This window comes from Sapajus apella, unplaced genomic scaffold (assembly GCF_009761245.1).
Source record: "Sapajus apella isolate SASKATOON/1434 unplaced genomic scaffold, GSC_monkey_1.0 scaffold52, whole genome shotgun sequence".
NCBI lineage: Eukaryota > Metazoa > Chordata > Mammalia > Primates > Cebidae > Sapajus > Sapajus apella.
The window spans coordinates 16,218,067-16,233,755 of record NW_022436992.1 but is presented as its reverse complement, the minus strand read 5'-3'; the positions used below and the strand labels follow the sequence as shown (position 1 = coordinate 16,233,755).

General features: G+C 42.4%; 1 protein-coding gene across 1 annotated transcript in view; it reads left to right on the top strand.

Annotated features, from left to right (window-relative positions):
• ACOXL (acyl-CoA oxidase like) overlaps nucleotides 1-15,689 on the top strand; it is a 376,563-nt gene that overhangs the window by 37,360 nt on the left and 323,514 nt on the right. The window contains 1 exon segment of the mRNA XM_032243751.1: nucleotides 326-422. Within this exon segment, the coding sequence (XP_032099642.1) occupies nucleotides 326-422 (97 nt within the window).

Genomic DNA, 15,689 nt, shown 5'->3' with positions numbered 1-15,689 from the left:
TTGAACCCAGAAGGCAGAGGTTGCTGTGAGCTGAGATCACAATACCTCACTCCAGCCTGGGCAACAGAGCGAGACCCCATCTCAAAAAAAAAAAAAAAAGACGTTTTTTTTTTTTTTTTGTCAGGAAATCCTTCTTTCTCTCCCTCCCTGTGCCTGTGCCTGGCTGGATTGAACACTCAGTCAGTGTAACACACACAGTGTGCACAGTATCAAACAAGCGCTACAATGGACACAGCTTCTCTAGATGAGCCTGGGATCAAAGCACCCACAGCTTCCTCTCAGTCACCAACTATTGGCTGTCTTATTTTGTATCTTTTCTTCACAGGTATGATTTAAGTTTGGATGAAATGAGAGCTTTGACAGTTCAGAGAGTGAAGTTTACCATGGGTCTACCTCTGTTACAATGTGCATTTCAGGATCTGGTAAGTGTCACTGTTATTTTGGTATCCTCATGTGTTTGTATGTGTGTGTGTGAGAGAGAGACAGAGATTTTTTTCTTTACAACTTTCATTTTAGGTTTAGAGGGTACATGTGCAGGTTTGTTACATGGGCAAATTGCACATTGTGGAGGTTTGGTACACAGAGTATTTCATCACCCTGGTAGTGGGCACAGAACTTATAATAGGTAGTTTTTTGACCCTCACCCTTCTCCCTCCCTCCTTCCTCAAGTAGTCCCCTGTGCCTATTTTCTTCTTTGTGTCTGTGTGTACTCAATGTTTAGCTCCCACTTGTAAGTAAGAACATGAGGTATTTGGTTTTCTGTTTCTGTGTTCATTTGCTTAGAGATTTTCTTTTGTTTGCCTTTGTGACTTGCCAAGCCTGTTGAACTCATGCTGAGGGCAGCTGACAGACACGTCTCAGTGGAGGAGAGTGTCTTCTCAGGCCCTTTTTCTGCCCTACTCCCCCTAACCTAATGAACCCTTCCCTTGACCCACACGTTCACTTTTTCAATCTCACAGGCTAGGGAATAGGAGTATCAGCAGAAGTAATAAAATATTTGTTCACAAAACCAACATAATTTTAGGGATAAAGATAAATAGCTGGGAAATAGAAATAACTAGTTTCAGGGGCTTTTAAAGCACTTTAGACTTAGCCAAAGTTTATGTCTCATTTGTCTAAAAATTGTCATTCTAAATTATTATTTTAGTCAATTTGGCCTCATGAAAAAAGAAAGAAGAAAGAAAAAATACATGATAGTGAATTCCTTTGTATGTCAGTATCAGGAGTGATATATTTTAGCCAAGTTCATTCAGCTTCATGGCTTTTTTAACACTGGACATGGGGAAAAACATACCTCAGCGGGACCTGGTGGCTCACATCTGTAATCCCAGCACTTTGGGAGGCCAAGGTGGGCTGATGGGGTTCAAGACTAGCCTGGGCAATGTGGTGAAACCCTGTCTCCACAAAACATATAAAAACTGGCCAGGCGCAGTGGCTCACACCTGTAATCCTAGCACTTTGAGAGGCTGAGGCAGGTGGATCACTTGAGGCCAGGAGTTCAAGACCAGCCTGGGCAACATGGCAAAACACCGTTTCTACTAAAGAAAAAAGTTTACAAAAATTAGCCAGGTGTGATGGTGCATGCCTGTAGTCCCAACTACTTGGGAGGCTGAGGCATGAGAATCCCTTGGACCAGGAGGTGGAGGTTGCAGTGAGCTGAGATTGTGCAACTGTACTCCAGCCTGGGCAATAGAGTGAGACTCTGTCTCAAAAACAAACAAACAAAAAACAACTAAACAAAACTAAAACTAGCTAAGCATGGTGGTGCCTACCTGTACTCCTGGCTACTTCTGAGGCTGAGGTGGGAGGATGGCTTGAGACCCAGGAGGTTGAGGCTGCAGTGAGCTATGAACTTACCACTGCACTCCAGCCTGAGCAACCGGAGTGAGACCCTGTCTCAAAGTGAACAAACAAACAAAAAACCTAACACCACTTCTCCTATGAGACCCCCCTAGGGAAGGAGCCTGAACTGGGGTAGCTGCAGCTTGGCCACAGGCTGAAGAGCTGATCCTCTCCTGCAGCAGCCCACTACCTCTCTCCCTGCCCAGCAAGTTCTGGGAGGGAGAGTCTGAGGACTGAGGGATGGGGCTCTCCCATTTCAGGAGACCGCAGGGGTACCTTTCTTTGTGGAGTGTAGATTGGAGCTAGTGGGGGCCTGGGATCCACACTTGAAAGGAGATCCTTCCTACTCCCTGACAGCCCCACCAGTCTTTGGTAGGTTGTCTAAGGAGACGAGGATCAAGCCTGGAATCTTCTCAGGAAGGAATTCCAGGCAGAGCCTTGGCACCACCTGCACTGGGGTACTGTAGCCACCTCCATGCTGATGAGGGCACTGCAGTGTCAGCTGAGCTGGGGAGTGTGGGGAAGGATGTTCGCTTGGCACAGGACAACTCCCACATGGCAGAGTGGAGTGTGCTTGCAAAGTGTAAAAAATTATTTCATACCAAGCAGTTGGCAGAGATTTTCAAGCTAGGAAATTGCCTTTTGATGAAACATGCATTTAGAGCTGTGAACACAACCAAACACACACACGCGCGCGCACACACACACACACACACACGCCCAACCCTCTTTGCTGCCAACCACTCTGTCTATCAGAGCCACCTCCAAGTACATTCAGTGTGGGGCTGTTTGAAGGTGAAATCTTGGCCTGTGGCCAGTTTCTTGCTTCCTTAATCAGCCCAACTTGTCTGTGGCTTAACTTAGTGTCAGTACTCAAGACCCGGACGTGAGAGCTGATCCCTTAATGAGGCTTGCTAATTGCATCCTGACCTGCTGAGTCTGAAGGATTAGCCTCTGTAATCTCACTCCTGATGAAGCGTGTTGAGCTCTGGATCCAATTATATTCCCATTTTCCTGGCTTGCTTAGTGGCCTTAGGCAGCCTGGACAACTCTCTGTCCTGGGTGATTAGATATAATTCCTCCAGGAGGCACAGGATTGGCCCTAGACGATCCCTCCAGTTCATTTCTGTGAATTATCTCGGCCTGTTTGGCACCTCTCTCTGTGTGAATTCGCAAAAGCCAATAAACCTGAAGGAAATGAAACTGGCCATCAGTGTGGCAAGCTCATCTCACTGGGCAGATGTCATGAAACTCAGCGGCACATCTGTGTTTGAAGGCTCTCAAATTCCACCCTGTAAACAGCTGGAGGAGCTGTCCACATCCAGTAATTCTAGAAGAAGTGTTACATGATTCATCCTGCCTCTTAATAAAACGATTGAGTCATGGCTGTCCTGCCTGCTTAGGGAGCGTGCAAGGCCTGGCTATGTTTTTTCCTGGGCCCCCCTTTTGTGTTGCTCTTCACTTTTGTGGATGACCCGATGAGCTCCGAGGCAGAACGCAGTGTGTAATGTGTAATGATGATGTTCCAGGGGACAAATGAGGAGGGAGTCTCATTCGTTCCAGGTCTCTATGGACAGTCTGCAGGCCAAGAGTAAGTCATTAAAATATTTCTACACTGTGTTTTTTCTCTGCCATCTGTAATATGTTTGAGATGTTTCAATAATTTTAAAGGGAAGAAACAGTATGGGTCTGATTTCACAGTGTGCATGCACACACACACGGACACACACACACAGTGTCAGCACCGTCATTGCTTTCAGTGCCGACTTCTCCACCTGTTTATAGTGACATCACCTTTGTGCACCTCAGCCAAGAGGTCTCTTGTTCCCCTGAAGTTTCCAGAATTGGATCCTGGGTTGGGGGAGTCACCAACTACCTCTATTTCCAAATGCAGAGACAGAAGACCCAGGTCTTAACATGTACTTTGTGTCAGTGTCTTGTCCTGCATGGGGGACAGCTTCCTCAGAGATGCTCATCCCTAGAAGCTGACAAGCTGACAGCCTGCACTGATCTTTACCTTAGCAGACCGTGACAGCTCAAGTTGACTGAGTACATGCTCTGTGCCAGTCCCGGCACTAAACTTTAAATGGATGTTGTCATTCAGTATTCACAACATCCCTTATGGCATTCCCATTTTACAGATAAGTAAACTGAAGCTGAGTAATTGGCCTGAGGTTAGTTATACAATTAGTGAGTTGTATGTATAAATGACTAGTGAACCAGGGGTTCAAACCCCGGTGCTCTGCTTCCTGAGCCCACGTCAAACAGGTGGTGCTTATCCCTGGCTGCACAATAGAATCAGCCAGACAACTTTCAAAACTCCTGCTGTGAAGGCTTTTGCTCAGGCCAATCAAGGCAGGCTTTCCATCTCCCAGGTGACCCACTGTTTATCTGGGGTTGAAGACTGCTGCACTATGCCTCCTTCCCTGCACCCTTTCTCCCCAAAATTGTTCCCATTAAGCATTTGGTCCCTACCATTCAGGATTTGGGGCTGGCTCATAGGGAAACTCTATCTCAACATTACCTTTCCCCAGAAGGGAGCTAGCTGGGATCAGGCTGCTTTAGTGCAGGTTGGGGACATATATCTAGCTGGGATCAACCTGCTGTAGTGCAGGTTGGGGACATATATCTGGATAATGAAGGACCTACCCATGACTCCTTCCCCCTACCACCCTACAACCATTCTCTCTCTCATGCAGAGCTCTGGTTTTTATCCCCATGATCCACACAAGTGAGGAACATAGTTGCACCATCATCGTCTAAACCAGTGGTTCTCAAAGTAAGGTCCGAGGACCCCTTTGTGTCCCCAAGACCCTTTCAGGTGCTACCTGGAAAATATATATTCAACTATGTGTGTGTGAGACACTGGATATTTATCATAAACCTCAACCAAAGCAACATATCACACAAAAGCAGATATGAAAGTACAGCTGTCTTTTATTGAGTCAGATATTAGAACAATGTGAAACAATGCCATTCTTTTCATGGATTTTTTTGGAAATTATTATTTTTCATAAAAATTATGCCATATACACTAATATAATTTTTTAAATTCCCAGTTTTAATTACTAATATGGTAAATTGATAGCTATAACTTGGACAAACAAAACCTCTTTGGAATCCTCAAAAAAGGTCCAGGGACCATAAAGTTTGAGAGTCACTGATTTAAATCATCCACTAGTTTCTCAGGAAGCTCAGTCTCAGCAGATCAGAGGGGAACTAGTAGAAGATTGGTTGCTTTATATTTATATTACATATATTATGATTATTATTTTTATCAGAATTTTCGGTAATCTCAGTTTGAGGCATTTTTGTGTCTAGAGAAATAGCAGGTAAGTGATCAGATCTAAAATGGAAGAATGTTCTAAGGTCAGCTCACCTTAAAAGGTATTTGGGAATGAGGGGGAGGGTGGATACTTTTCTACTGAGACCCTGAGCAAAGAAACAGCCTTTCCCAGGAAGCATTTACATTTAAACCCTGAATGTGTTGTGTAAAAGGAGCTGAGCCAGGAATCTGCCAAGAGGCTGAAGATGTTTGTCCTGTCCCAGTTTCAACCCACCCAGGCCCTGCGCTGTTGCCTGCCACTTCCAGTGCCAGCCCCAGCGAGTGCTGCAGACTGTGACCGCTGTACTCCCCCACCCATCCCAGAACTGGCTCCTGACCAACGGACAGAGTCTGAGCTCTTGGCTCTGCCGCCCTGGCCTTGGCTCCCCCTTGGCCCTCTGGCTTCTGTTTGTACTGGAACCCAGGCTTCTCCTAGTGGGCTGTGACAGGCTCCCCTGGCTCTTAGTCCTATGTACTGTCTTTGGCAGGCATCCCTGTCCCAGCTCTAGCTCCATGGACTTGGACATTGGCCACTTGGCCAGCACTTTGGTCAGGCCAGCCCTGGCCACATGGGATATCTTGGAGGATTTGGGCAGAGACGAGAGGACAGAGTGGTCTGTTTATAGAAGTCCCTCTGTGTAGATTGGCACCTGAATGCAGTTGTCATCTGTGATAGCTACAGGGATTACTTGAAAGTGGGGCCTGACAGGGAGTGAGCTGGAGCTGCCCTGGGACTCCAGTGCAACTGGAATCATGGTACCATTTGTTTTTTGACACTGTAACCATTCTGCATTTAAAAAAAAACCTCTTCATTTTAAGCCTTTATTATTACTCATGCAGTGAAATACTATGTAAAAAAATAATAATTATTTCTTGCTACCTTTTGCTAAGTCCCTTCCATGTATCAGCTAAAGTGATTCATTTGTTTTTTAAATTATTTATTGAGCAATGTGGTGAGCCAGGCATTGCTCAATGGGAAGTGAACAAAGCAGGCAGAAATTATCTGTCTTGAGGGAGCTTACTTTTTAGTCTGGGAGGAGTCAGACTATAAACTAATAAGTACATTTCTAGTATATCAGATGGTGATGGATGCTGGGGATAAAAATCGTGTGATAAATTGGAAAAGAAGAAGTAAAATAGTCCCTGTGGGCAAATGACAGGATCTTTTATGTAGAAAACCCCAATATTCCACAAAAAGTTTGTTAGAATTAATAAATTCAGCAAAATTACAAGATAAAAATCAACATGCAGAAATCAGTTGCATTTCTATACATGAATAATGAAGAATCCAAAATGAAATTGAGAAAACAATTCTACTTATCATAGCATCAGAAAGATAAAATACTCAGACACAGACTTAACCAAAGAGGTAAAAACTTGTACATGGAAAAGTACAAATTGCTGAAAGTAATAAAGGGATATACAAATACATTGAGAGGCATCTGTGTTCATGAATGGGAAGACTTAGTATTGTTAAAATGTCAATACTGCTAAAGCAATCTGCAGTTTCAGTGCGATTCTTATCCAAATCCCAAAGATGATTTTTGCAGAAATAGAAAAACTTATCCTAAAATTCACATGGAATCTCAAAGGACTCTGAATAGCCAAAGCAATCTTGGAAAAGAAGAACAAAGTTGAAGGTCTCTCACTTCCTGATTTCAAAATTTACTGTAAAACTACTGTAGTCAAAACAGTGTGGAACTGGCATAAAGACAGGTTTAGAGACCAATGGAATTGAAGAAAGATCCCCTAGAAATAAAACCTCACATATGTGGTCAATGATTCCCCGCAAGGGTGCCAAGACCATTCAGTGAGGAAAGGGCAATCTTCTCAACAAAAGATGCTGGAACAACTGGATGTCTACAAGCAAAAGTATAACGTTGGAAGCTTACCTTACACCATATCCAAAATTTAACTCAAAATGGATTAAAGAGCTAAATGTAAGAGTGAGAACTAATAATTCAAATAAAACATAAAGGGCTTCATAACATTGGATTTGGCAATGATTTCTTGGATAGAACACCAAAAACACAGGCTTTTGAAAAACAGATTTTCAGAATAAAAATTATCTAATTATTGAAAACAATTTTAAAAGACACTTTGGTAAACATTTGTATAAAAATAAACTGGACTACATCAAAATCAAAATCTTTTGTGTGTCAAGGGACAATATCAACAGAATGAAAAGGCAATACATGGAATGGAAAAAAATATTTGCACATTATATCTCTATAAGGAATTGATATCCAGAATACACAAAGAACTCCTACAACTCAACAAGAAGAAAACCAAACAACTAGATTAAAAAATGATCAAAGAGTTGGAGAGATATTTCTTCAAAGATATACAAATGGCAATAAACACATGAAAAGATGTCCAACATCACTAATCATTAGGGAAATGCAAATAAAACCACAATGAGATACCACTTCACACCCATTGGTATGGCTATTGTCAAAAATACCCAGAAACGAACAAGTGTTGGAGAGGATGTGGAGAAATTGGAACCCATGTGCATTGCTGGTGCTGATGTGGGAATGTGAAATGATGAAGACTCTGGGAAAGACAGTATGGCATTTCATTAAGGAATCAAATGTAGAATTACAATGTAGACCAGAAATTCCACTTCTTGGTATATACCTCAAAAGAAGTGAAAGCAAAAACTCAGACAGCTATTTGTACATCCATGTTAATAGTGGCATTATTCCTAATAGCCAAAAGGTAGAAATAACCCAGATGTCTATTGGCAGATGAATGACATAACAAAACATACAAAACATGTATGTAATACATACAATGGGATATTATTCAGCCTTAAAAAGGAAGGAAATTTTAACACATCCTATAACATGGTTGAACCTGGAAGACATTATGCTGAGTGAAATAAGCCAGTCACAGAAAGACAAATAGGGTACTTACATGAAGTATTTAGAGTAGTCAAATTCATAGATATTGGAAGTGGAATGGTGGTTTTCCTGGGTCTGAGGGAAGGGAGAAGTGGGAGTTAGTGTTTAATGGGTACAGATTTTCAGTTTGCGAAGATTAAGAAGCTCTGGAGAAGGATAGTATTGATGGTTGCATAACACTGTGAATATACTCAGTGCCAGAGATTCGTACACCTAAAAATAATTAAAATAGTAAATTTTATGTTGTGTATATGTTGATTATTTTAAGTGAAGATGTCAGGGTGTTCAGGAGAGTCAGAGGGACAGCTGGGGGCCTCATGATGAGGTGACATTGGAGCAGATGCCTAAGAGGTGGGGAAGCGACACAGCTGGAGGTCAGTGAACAGCATCCAGGCAGAGGAACAGCAGTCTCGAAGGGCCTAGGGTGGGTGTGTCCTGGGCTTGTTAATGGAATCACAGGTGCCATGTGGTGTGAGTAGTGTGAGTGAGGAGGAGAGTGGGGTGACAACTGGGAAGATGGTGAGTCCCTGGAGTATGAAGGGCCTTATGAGGTATTTGATTTTCTTCAGACTGGATAAAATGGAAAGCCTTGGAGGGACTGAGTGGAACAGGACCTGTCTGACTGGGTTCCCGGCTGCTGGCTTAGGAATATGTTATAGGAGAGGCAGGACTGCAAACAGGGAGCTGAGCAGTTACCAGGGAGAGAGGTGGTACTAGCTGGGACCACAGTGACTGCAGTCAAAGTGATGAGAAGTGGCAGGAATGGGGATTCTACTGAAAAACAATCAGTAGACAGGCACTGATACATGGAAGTGGAGTGACAGAGAGGAAAGAAAACACGATTCCCTGGTTTTTGGTCTGAGCAACTCAACTAGAAGGATGGGGTCACCATATACTGGGGTGGGAAGCCTAGAAGAGATGTGATGTTAAATCTGGAGCTAGTCTTTAGATGTGATCATCTAAACGTGTTTGAGATGTTTAGGGGCAAGGTACCAGGAAGTCATCAGCATGGAGATGAATTTAGAACCATAAGGCTGGATGGATGCCCATGACATGAGTGTTGACAGAGAAAGGGGGGGCCAAGAGTGGAGCCTGGTGGGAAGGACCAGAAAGGAAAGTGGAGAGGAGTAGCTATAGAAGTAGAGGACAAGTGGAAGAGGGCTCATAAGCATTTTACATACATTACTCCATTAAATGATCATAGCAAATCCATAAAGTAAATATGGTGCTTGTTTTACAGGTCAGGAGACTGAAATGTTGAGAGAAAAGGTAACTTGTCTTAAGTTCAGTAGTAAACAAAGCAAAGGCAGGATTCAAACCAGTTAGCCCAATTCCACAGCTGTGTGTGGTGAAACTCCACACTGCAGAGTCTTTCTGTTGTGATGGGGAAAGAAAAGAGGGATGGGAGAATTGAGTCTTGTAACTCAAGATGAGTAGGAGACCATCTCTGTCTTCCAAGTGTGAACTGTCTGGTGGGTCAGGGGCTAGAGTGCATCCATCACAGGGAAGTGGCTCTAAGAGGGGCCATTAGCACGGGCAGCCCTCCTGGCTGAGCTGGGGTTGACACTGACCACGGAGGTTTCATAAAGCCCAGCAGGCAGTGACCTTCTGTCTGTATGTGGGGTTGAGGGAGGCTGTTCTCATGACAGTATCTGGGGAGAGGCCACACTGCTTCAAAGGGTGAGGCAGGTGTCCTATTTGGGGGCTGTCCAAACATAGAATGTGGGTGGCATAGTGCTTTCCGGTGGCTGCCTTCTTGCCACAAGACAAAGCTTGTTTTGTGCACGTGAGTGGAATTCAACCATCAGAAGCTCCCAAAGGGACTACCCAGCAGGCAGGAGTTTCGTGCAGGTGGAGAGGGCAGGGTTAGGATTCATGTTGGCAGCAGCAGCCATGCCCAGTAGGGGCTGTGACTTCTGGGCCACACTGAGCCTGAAACACTGCAGTTATTTTTCCTTTGGTTCCTGTCACTGGGGCCAACTTGGCTCTTACCAGTTTACCAAGTCTGCTTTTCTACCTTCTACTGGTGCTATGAGGCTTGGATAGATGAGACAGTTATAGACGGACACTATACAAAGATGCACAAACCATCACTGGGAAAAATGCTGAAAAATTCCTCATTATCCAAAGTAATAAATGTTCATTACAGAAAGGTTAAAAATACAGGTAAACATACAGACACAATTGCAAAATTCTGTTGTCCAAAAATAACTGATAACAGGCTTACATATGCCAATCTGGTCTTTTAAAATATGTTTTATATGTATTTATACTTCCATTGTTTATTTAAAAAGCATATGGGATGGTTATAGTACAGTTTTCTCACCATCATGCAATGGTTATGGGTTTCTGATTTTAGAGTCAGAACAGGGTTCATGACTGGCTCCTTCACTGAGGAACTCTGTGGCCTTGGGCTAGTTTCTGAATTCTCTGCATCTCAGTTTCTTTCTCTGCAAAGTGTAGATGATAGCAATACTTACCTTAAAGGGTTGATGTGAGGCTCAAATGGCGTAACACATGTTAAGTTGTCCAGCCAGTGTTTGGGCACATAGGAAGTGCTGAATGAACGCTCAGTGGTAGTACTGCTTGACCATCAAGTGTTTAAGTCCTGTGATATATTTATCTCTCACAATGTAGAATAATGGGAACACTATTTGCTCATGGGCCAAAAATTATAAGCGACCATTAATTTCCATTAAAATAAATGTAGAATGCTGCAGAAAAGTAAGCTTGTACATCCAGCTGGTAATGTCAGTAAGATATGTTCATTCCACCACTATCAATCAATTCTGTAATTACACTAATAATTAGAAAAAATTTCAAGGTAACTAGAATTTGGTAGTAATACCTCTGCCAAGGGAAGAGGCATTAAATTTGAGGTAAGAATTTGTAAAATCCTACACTGTCAGGGTCCTGCAATAATGTCATGAAGAGAAAAATATCCTTAGAGTCATGGGAATGTCACCTTTCATCATTCCTACACTGGGCTTTCCTGGAGTAGTCAAAGGCCCTTGAAGAGAACAGAAGTACATGGATATACCCTTTGTTACCGAATACTCCCAGGATCTGTGCAGCTGGCCTACTATGTGGCCCCAGGAACCAGCAAGGAGAAAGAAGGGCCAGACCTGGAGGATTTGGTGAGAGGGTTAGATTTTCTTGCAGTGGTAACTGGAGTCATTGGAGGTGTTCGCTGTGGTGCGGGGAGAGAAGAGGGAAAAAGGAACACAACGTGATGCTTATTTTAAAAATGTTGTAGTACTTTGATCCAAATTTGCAGGTTGATTCAAAACATATATGGAAATGCAAAGGACCTAGAAGAGTTAAAGCAATTCTAAAAAACTGCAAAGTTAGAAGACTCACTACATGACTTCAGCGCTTACATTATAAAGCTGCTTAAGATCATGTGGTATTGGCATAAGGAAAGACAATGAGATCAATGGAATAGAATGGTGAGTTCTGAAAGATACTCACATATATAACCAGTTGAGTTGCCAAGGCAATTCAATGGGGAAAGCAATGTCTTTGCAATAATCGATGCTGGAACAACTAGATAAGCATATAGATTAACTTTCATCCCTACCTCATGCTACACCAAAACTAATTTGAGGCTCATTAGACACCTGAACGGATACTTGAAAATTACTACATTTGTAGAATAATAAAGGAGAATGTCCTATTAGGATAGTCAGGGATTCTTAGAGGAGACTCAGAAATCACTTGAACACGTTCAAGAAAATATACTGATGAAGTGGTCTACATTAAAATTAAAAACTGCTGTTCATCAAATTCATCATTAAGAGAATAAAAATGCAATGTACAAAGTAGGAAAAAAATCTGTAATGCATGTATCTGATAAGAACTTATGTCCACATATAAAGAATTTGTACCCATATTATATAAAAAATCCCTAGAACTTGATGATAAAAAGATAAACAGCCCAATTTTAAAAACGAGGCAAAAGACTTGAACACTTAAAATGGCGGTTAAGCATATGAAAATGTGCTCAGCATCCCTGTTCACCTGAGAAATACAGCTTTAAGCTGTAGTGAGATAACATTATACTGCCTCTAGAATAGCTAAAAATGGAAAAGACGGACAATGCTGGTAGAATGCGGAGAAACTAAGCTCTCATTCACTGTTGGGAGGAGTGTAAAATGGTACGATCATTTTCAAAAACGGTTTGGCTGTTCCCTACAAAACTAAACCTACATTTTAACCCCACAGTTGCATTCCTAAGGATTTACAAAAGAGAAACAGACACATGTCCCCAAAAATATTTGTGCATACATGTTTATGTCAGCTTTGTTCATCAGAGCCTGAAACTGGAAGCAACCCAAATGTTCACCAAAGAGTTTCATTTAGACAAATCATAAATTATTCATAGATGGAAACCATTCAAACAGTGAACTATGGATATCCTTAGTTTAACACAGATGCCTCATTTGCATGGAAGAAGGCAGACCCTGCAGAGCACATACTGTTTCCTGCTTGTGTAATTTCATGAACAGGCCAAAACAGTGGATGGTGATACAAAGAGAAGTGTTAGGCTGGGGGTAATAGTGGCTCACACCTGTAATCCCAGCAATTGAGAGGCTGAGGGAGGAGGATTGCTTGAGACTAGGAGTTTAAGACCAACCTGGGCAACATAGTGAGACCCTTGTCTCCAGGAAAAAAGAAAATTAGCTGGCTGTGATGGCACACCTGTCATCCCAGCTACTCAAGAGGCTGAGGCAGGAGGATCCCTTGAGGCCAGGAGTTTGAGGCTACAGTGAGCTACGATCACACCATCGCACTCCAGCCTGAGCTATGAAGCAAGACTCCATCTCTAAAAAACGAAGAAAGAGAAGATGACAGTGGTTGCCTGTAGAGGTGGGGACTAACTGCAGAGGGACGTGGGGACGCCTGCTGGGGAAAGGGAATGCCCTGTGTTCTTGATTGATGTGATGGTTACACAGGTAGATAATTGACCATAACTCATGCGCTTAAGCTCTGTGCATTTCACTTGCTGTAAATTTTACTTTAATAACTAATAATAAGAAGCTCATAGTGCCTGATGTTTGGGGCAGGGTGGACACAGGAGACCAGTCAAGAGGCTGTTATTATAGTCCAGGGCACAGGAGTGTGGTGAAGAGATGTTAAGAAGTGGCCAGACTTGGGGTCTTTTGGTGGGAAGGCCAGGGCTGGTTAGCCCAGGAGGCATAAGTCTTGCTTAGCGCCAGCTCTGGACGACGGAATCTTTGAAACTCATTTATTTGTGCATTGTCCACTGACCCCCTCTTTCTAAAATAATTTGATGCTAATTAGAACAAAGGACATGTATTCAGTAAGGCTGAGAATACACAACTAAAAATTGAAGCCAGAAGATAGAAGAAGCAAATATTCCAGTTTGGGAACTGCTATTAGAAGATGAAGATTGAGACCTCTCTGCACTGGGAACCCTCAGCTGGCAACATGATCAGGGCTGCCCACGGGTTGCAAAGGAGGTCGTGTGGGCTAACATGAGGAACGACAGCTCAGACTACACATCCAACCTGTTCCAAATCATGGTGGTTTTAGTTGAGAAGTATATATGTCTGTTAGAGACTACTCTGTAAAAACATACATTTTTGCAGAATTTGTAACAGATTATTACATTACAGTGGTCTGTTACATCAAGTGCTCTACAAAGAGAGGGGAGTATTTTAAGAAAAGCTATCTTCTTTGTTTGAGGCTGAATTTATTAAGTATAAATGTGAATAGCTCTAATTTAGGATAAACCATAAACTTGGGTATAGTATCCATACATTTATGGAATTATTATTATTTAAAATCACTACAAACTTACATGCTACTATGGAGTTTGAATTTGCTTTGAATATATTAAGTGTAAATGAAGATAGCTATTGATACAGTAGAATTGCTGCAAAAATGAATGCAGAAAAGCACATAACTGTTGATTGATCATTATCATTATAGAGCATTCAGTTAGTGCTGCCATTTCAATGAGAGGTGAAACTTATCAATATTAGACATTCTTTAATTAAGAACAAGTAATCAGAAATAAAATAAGAATGAAAGAACATAGGGAAGTTATGTGTGAAAAGATGTTAAAAATATATACCAGTAAGGCAGTCATTCTTATTAAGCCTATTCTCAGTTCTGGAATTTTGGTTTGGCATCTTGAAATGGATTAGTACAAATAATGCTGAAATCAACATCAGAGAATTAATGGCGAGCTCCTATTGTCATTCCCCATCAGATCTAATAGCAAAGGTCACTATCTCCTGCAGAGAAAAGGGAAGGGAAGTAACTGTCATAGATAATTTGTAATGCTCTACGGTGGCTAAATTTCAGGTTGATTCTTCAGTAAATGTCCTTGCAATTATTTCAAATGGTGAGTAAAAATGACCACAGTTGAACACCATTAATAGCAAAGTCATACACCTGCATTGACCGTGTACATGAAGAGAATGAAATATGAAGAAAGCTATGAACAGTTGGAAATTAGGGAGGCAGTGCTTATTCCTGATGATTTTGGTTTGGCTAAAACAGAGCTGGTGGCAAGGAAGGGTTTGTTGTGATGATTCTAGATAGGGTGACTCTCAGAAAGATGAACTGGGGGCCCAAGAGAGGTTGATGTCAGGTGCTCTTTGGGGACAAGGCTGGTGGTGAAAAATCGGGCCAATGAGGAAGGCTGGGCCACTCGGAGTCCCATGTCTTCTCTCGGCCTAATAATGAGGAGCAGGGAGGGCTGGTGGCAGGATGTGCTGATGCAAAACCTGAAGCTCCGGATCTGATACTGGATACTGCTCTTCATTTAACAGGTGACTCTGGTAAGACAAGTCATTTGACCTCCCTGAGCCTGGGATTTTCTATCTGTTATGTGGCGTCAGTCTTTTCTGTCCTGTTAGCCTCCCATGTAGGGATGTTGTAAGAATCTGTGCAACAAAGGACACTTGGGCCCTCTAAAAAAGTCTGCAAATATCTGCTTTAGTTGTCTTTTATTATTTGTTGGTAATAACTTCAGCAGTGTGAGCTGAAGCTGGAGTCATGCAGTGGTTTATGCTGAAGCCTGGAGATATTTCAGGAAAAATCAATACAAGATGTATTGGGTTGGAGCCATGATAAGAGTCATCAATCTTGACAGCCTGCTGTTTGATCAAGTTAATAATGCTTGAGAGAAACATTGTAAAAATCTATGAGAGGGAAAAATCTAGAGTGTGTTTGGGATGAGAGCTTTAGCCAATGTGGAAATTGAAAGACATCCAAGGAAGATTAGTTATCATCCTGCTGCTGGTGGAGCACTACACACACACACACACACACACAGAGACATGAACATACACACATGCATACATGGACATGTGCACACACATGTACATACACATACACACATGGGTAACAAGCACCAGATTTTTTGCCTGGGTCTCAGAAGAGACTGGCAAACAAGGACAACTAGCACTGATTTCAACAATGGACAGCTGCACTTTGCCCACTCAAGGGCCCACCACCTTCTAAGGAAATGCCGGCTGCCTCTGAATTTTTAAAATAAAACATGTACAGCGTTTTTGCCATGTCTCATTCGTCACTGGTGGAGAAGAATATGCTCGTATAGCCTTGGGATTTGATGCTGTTGT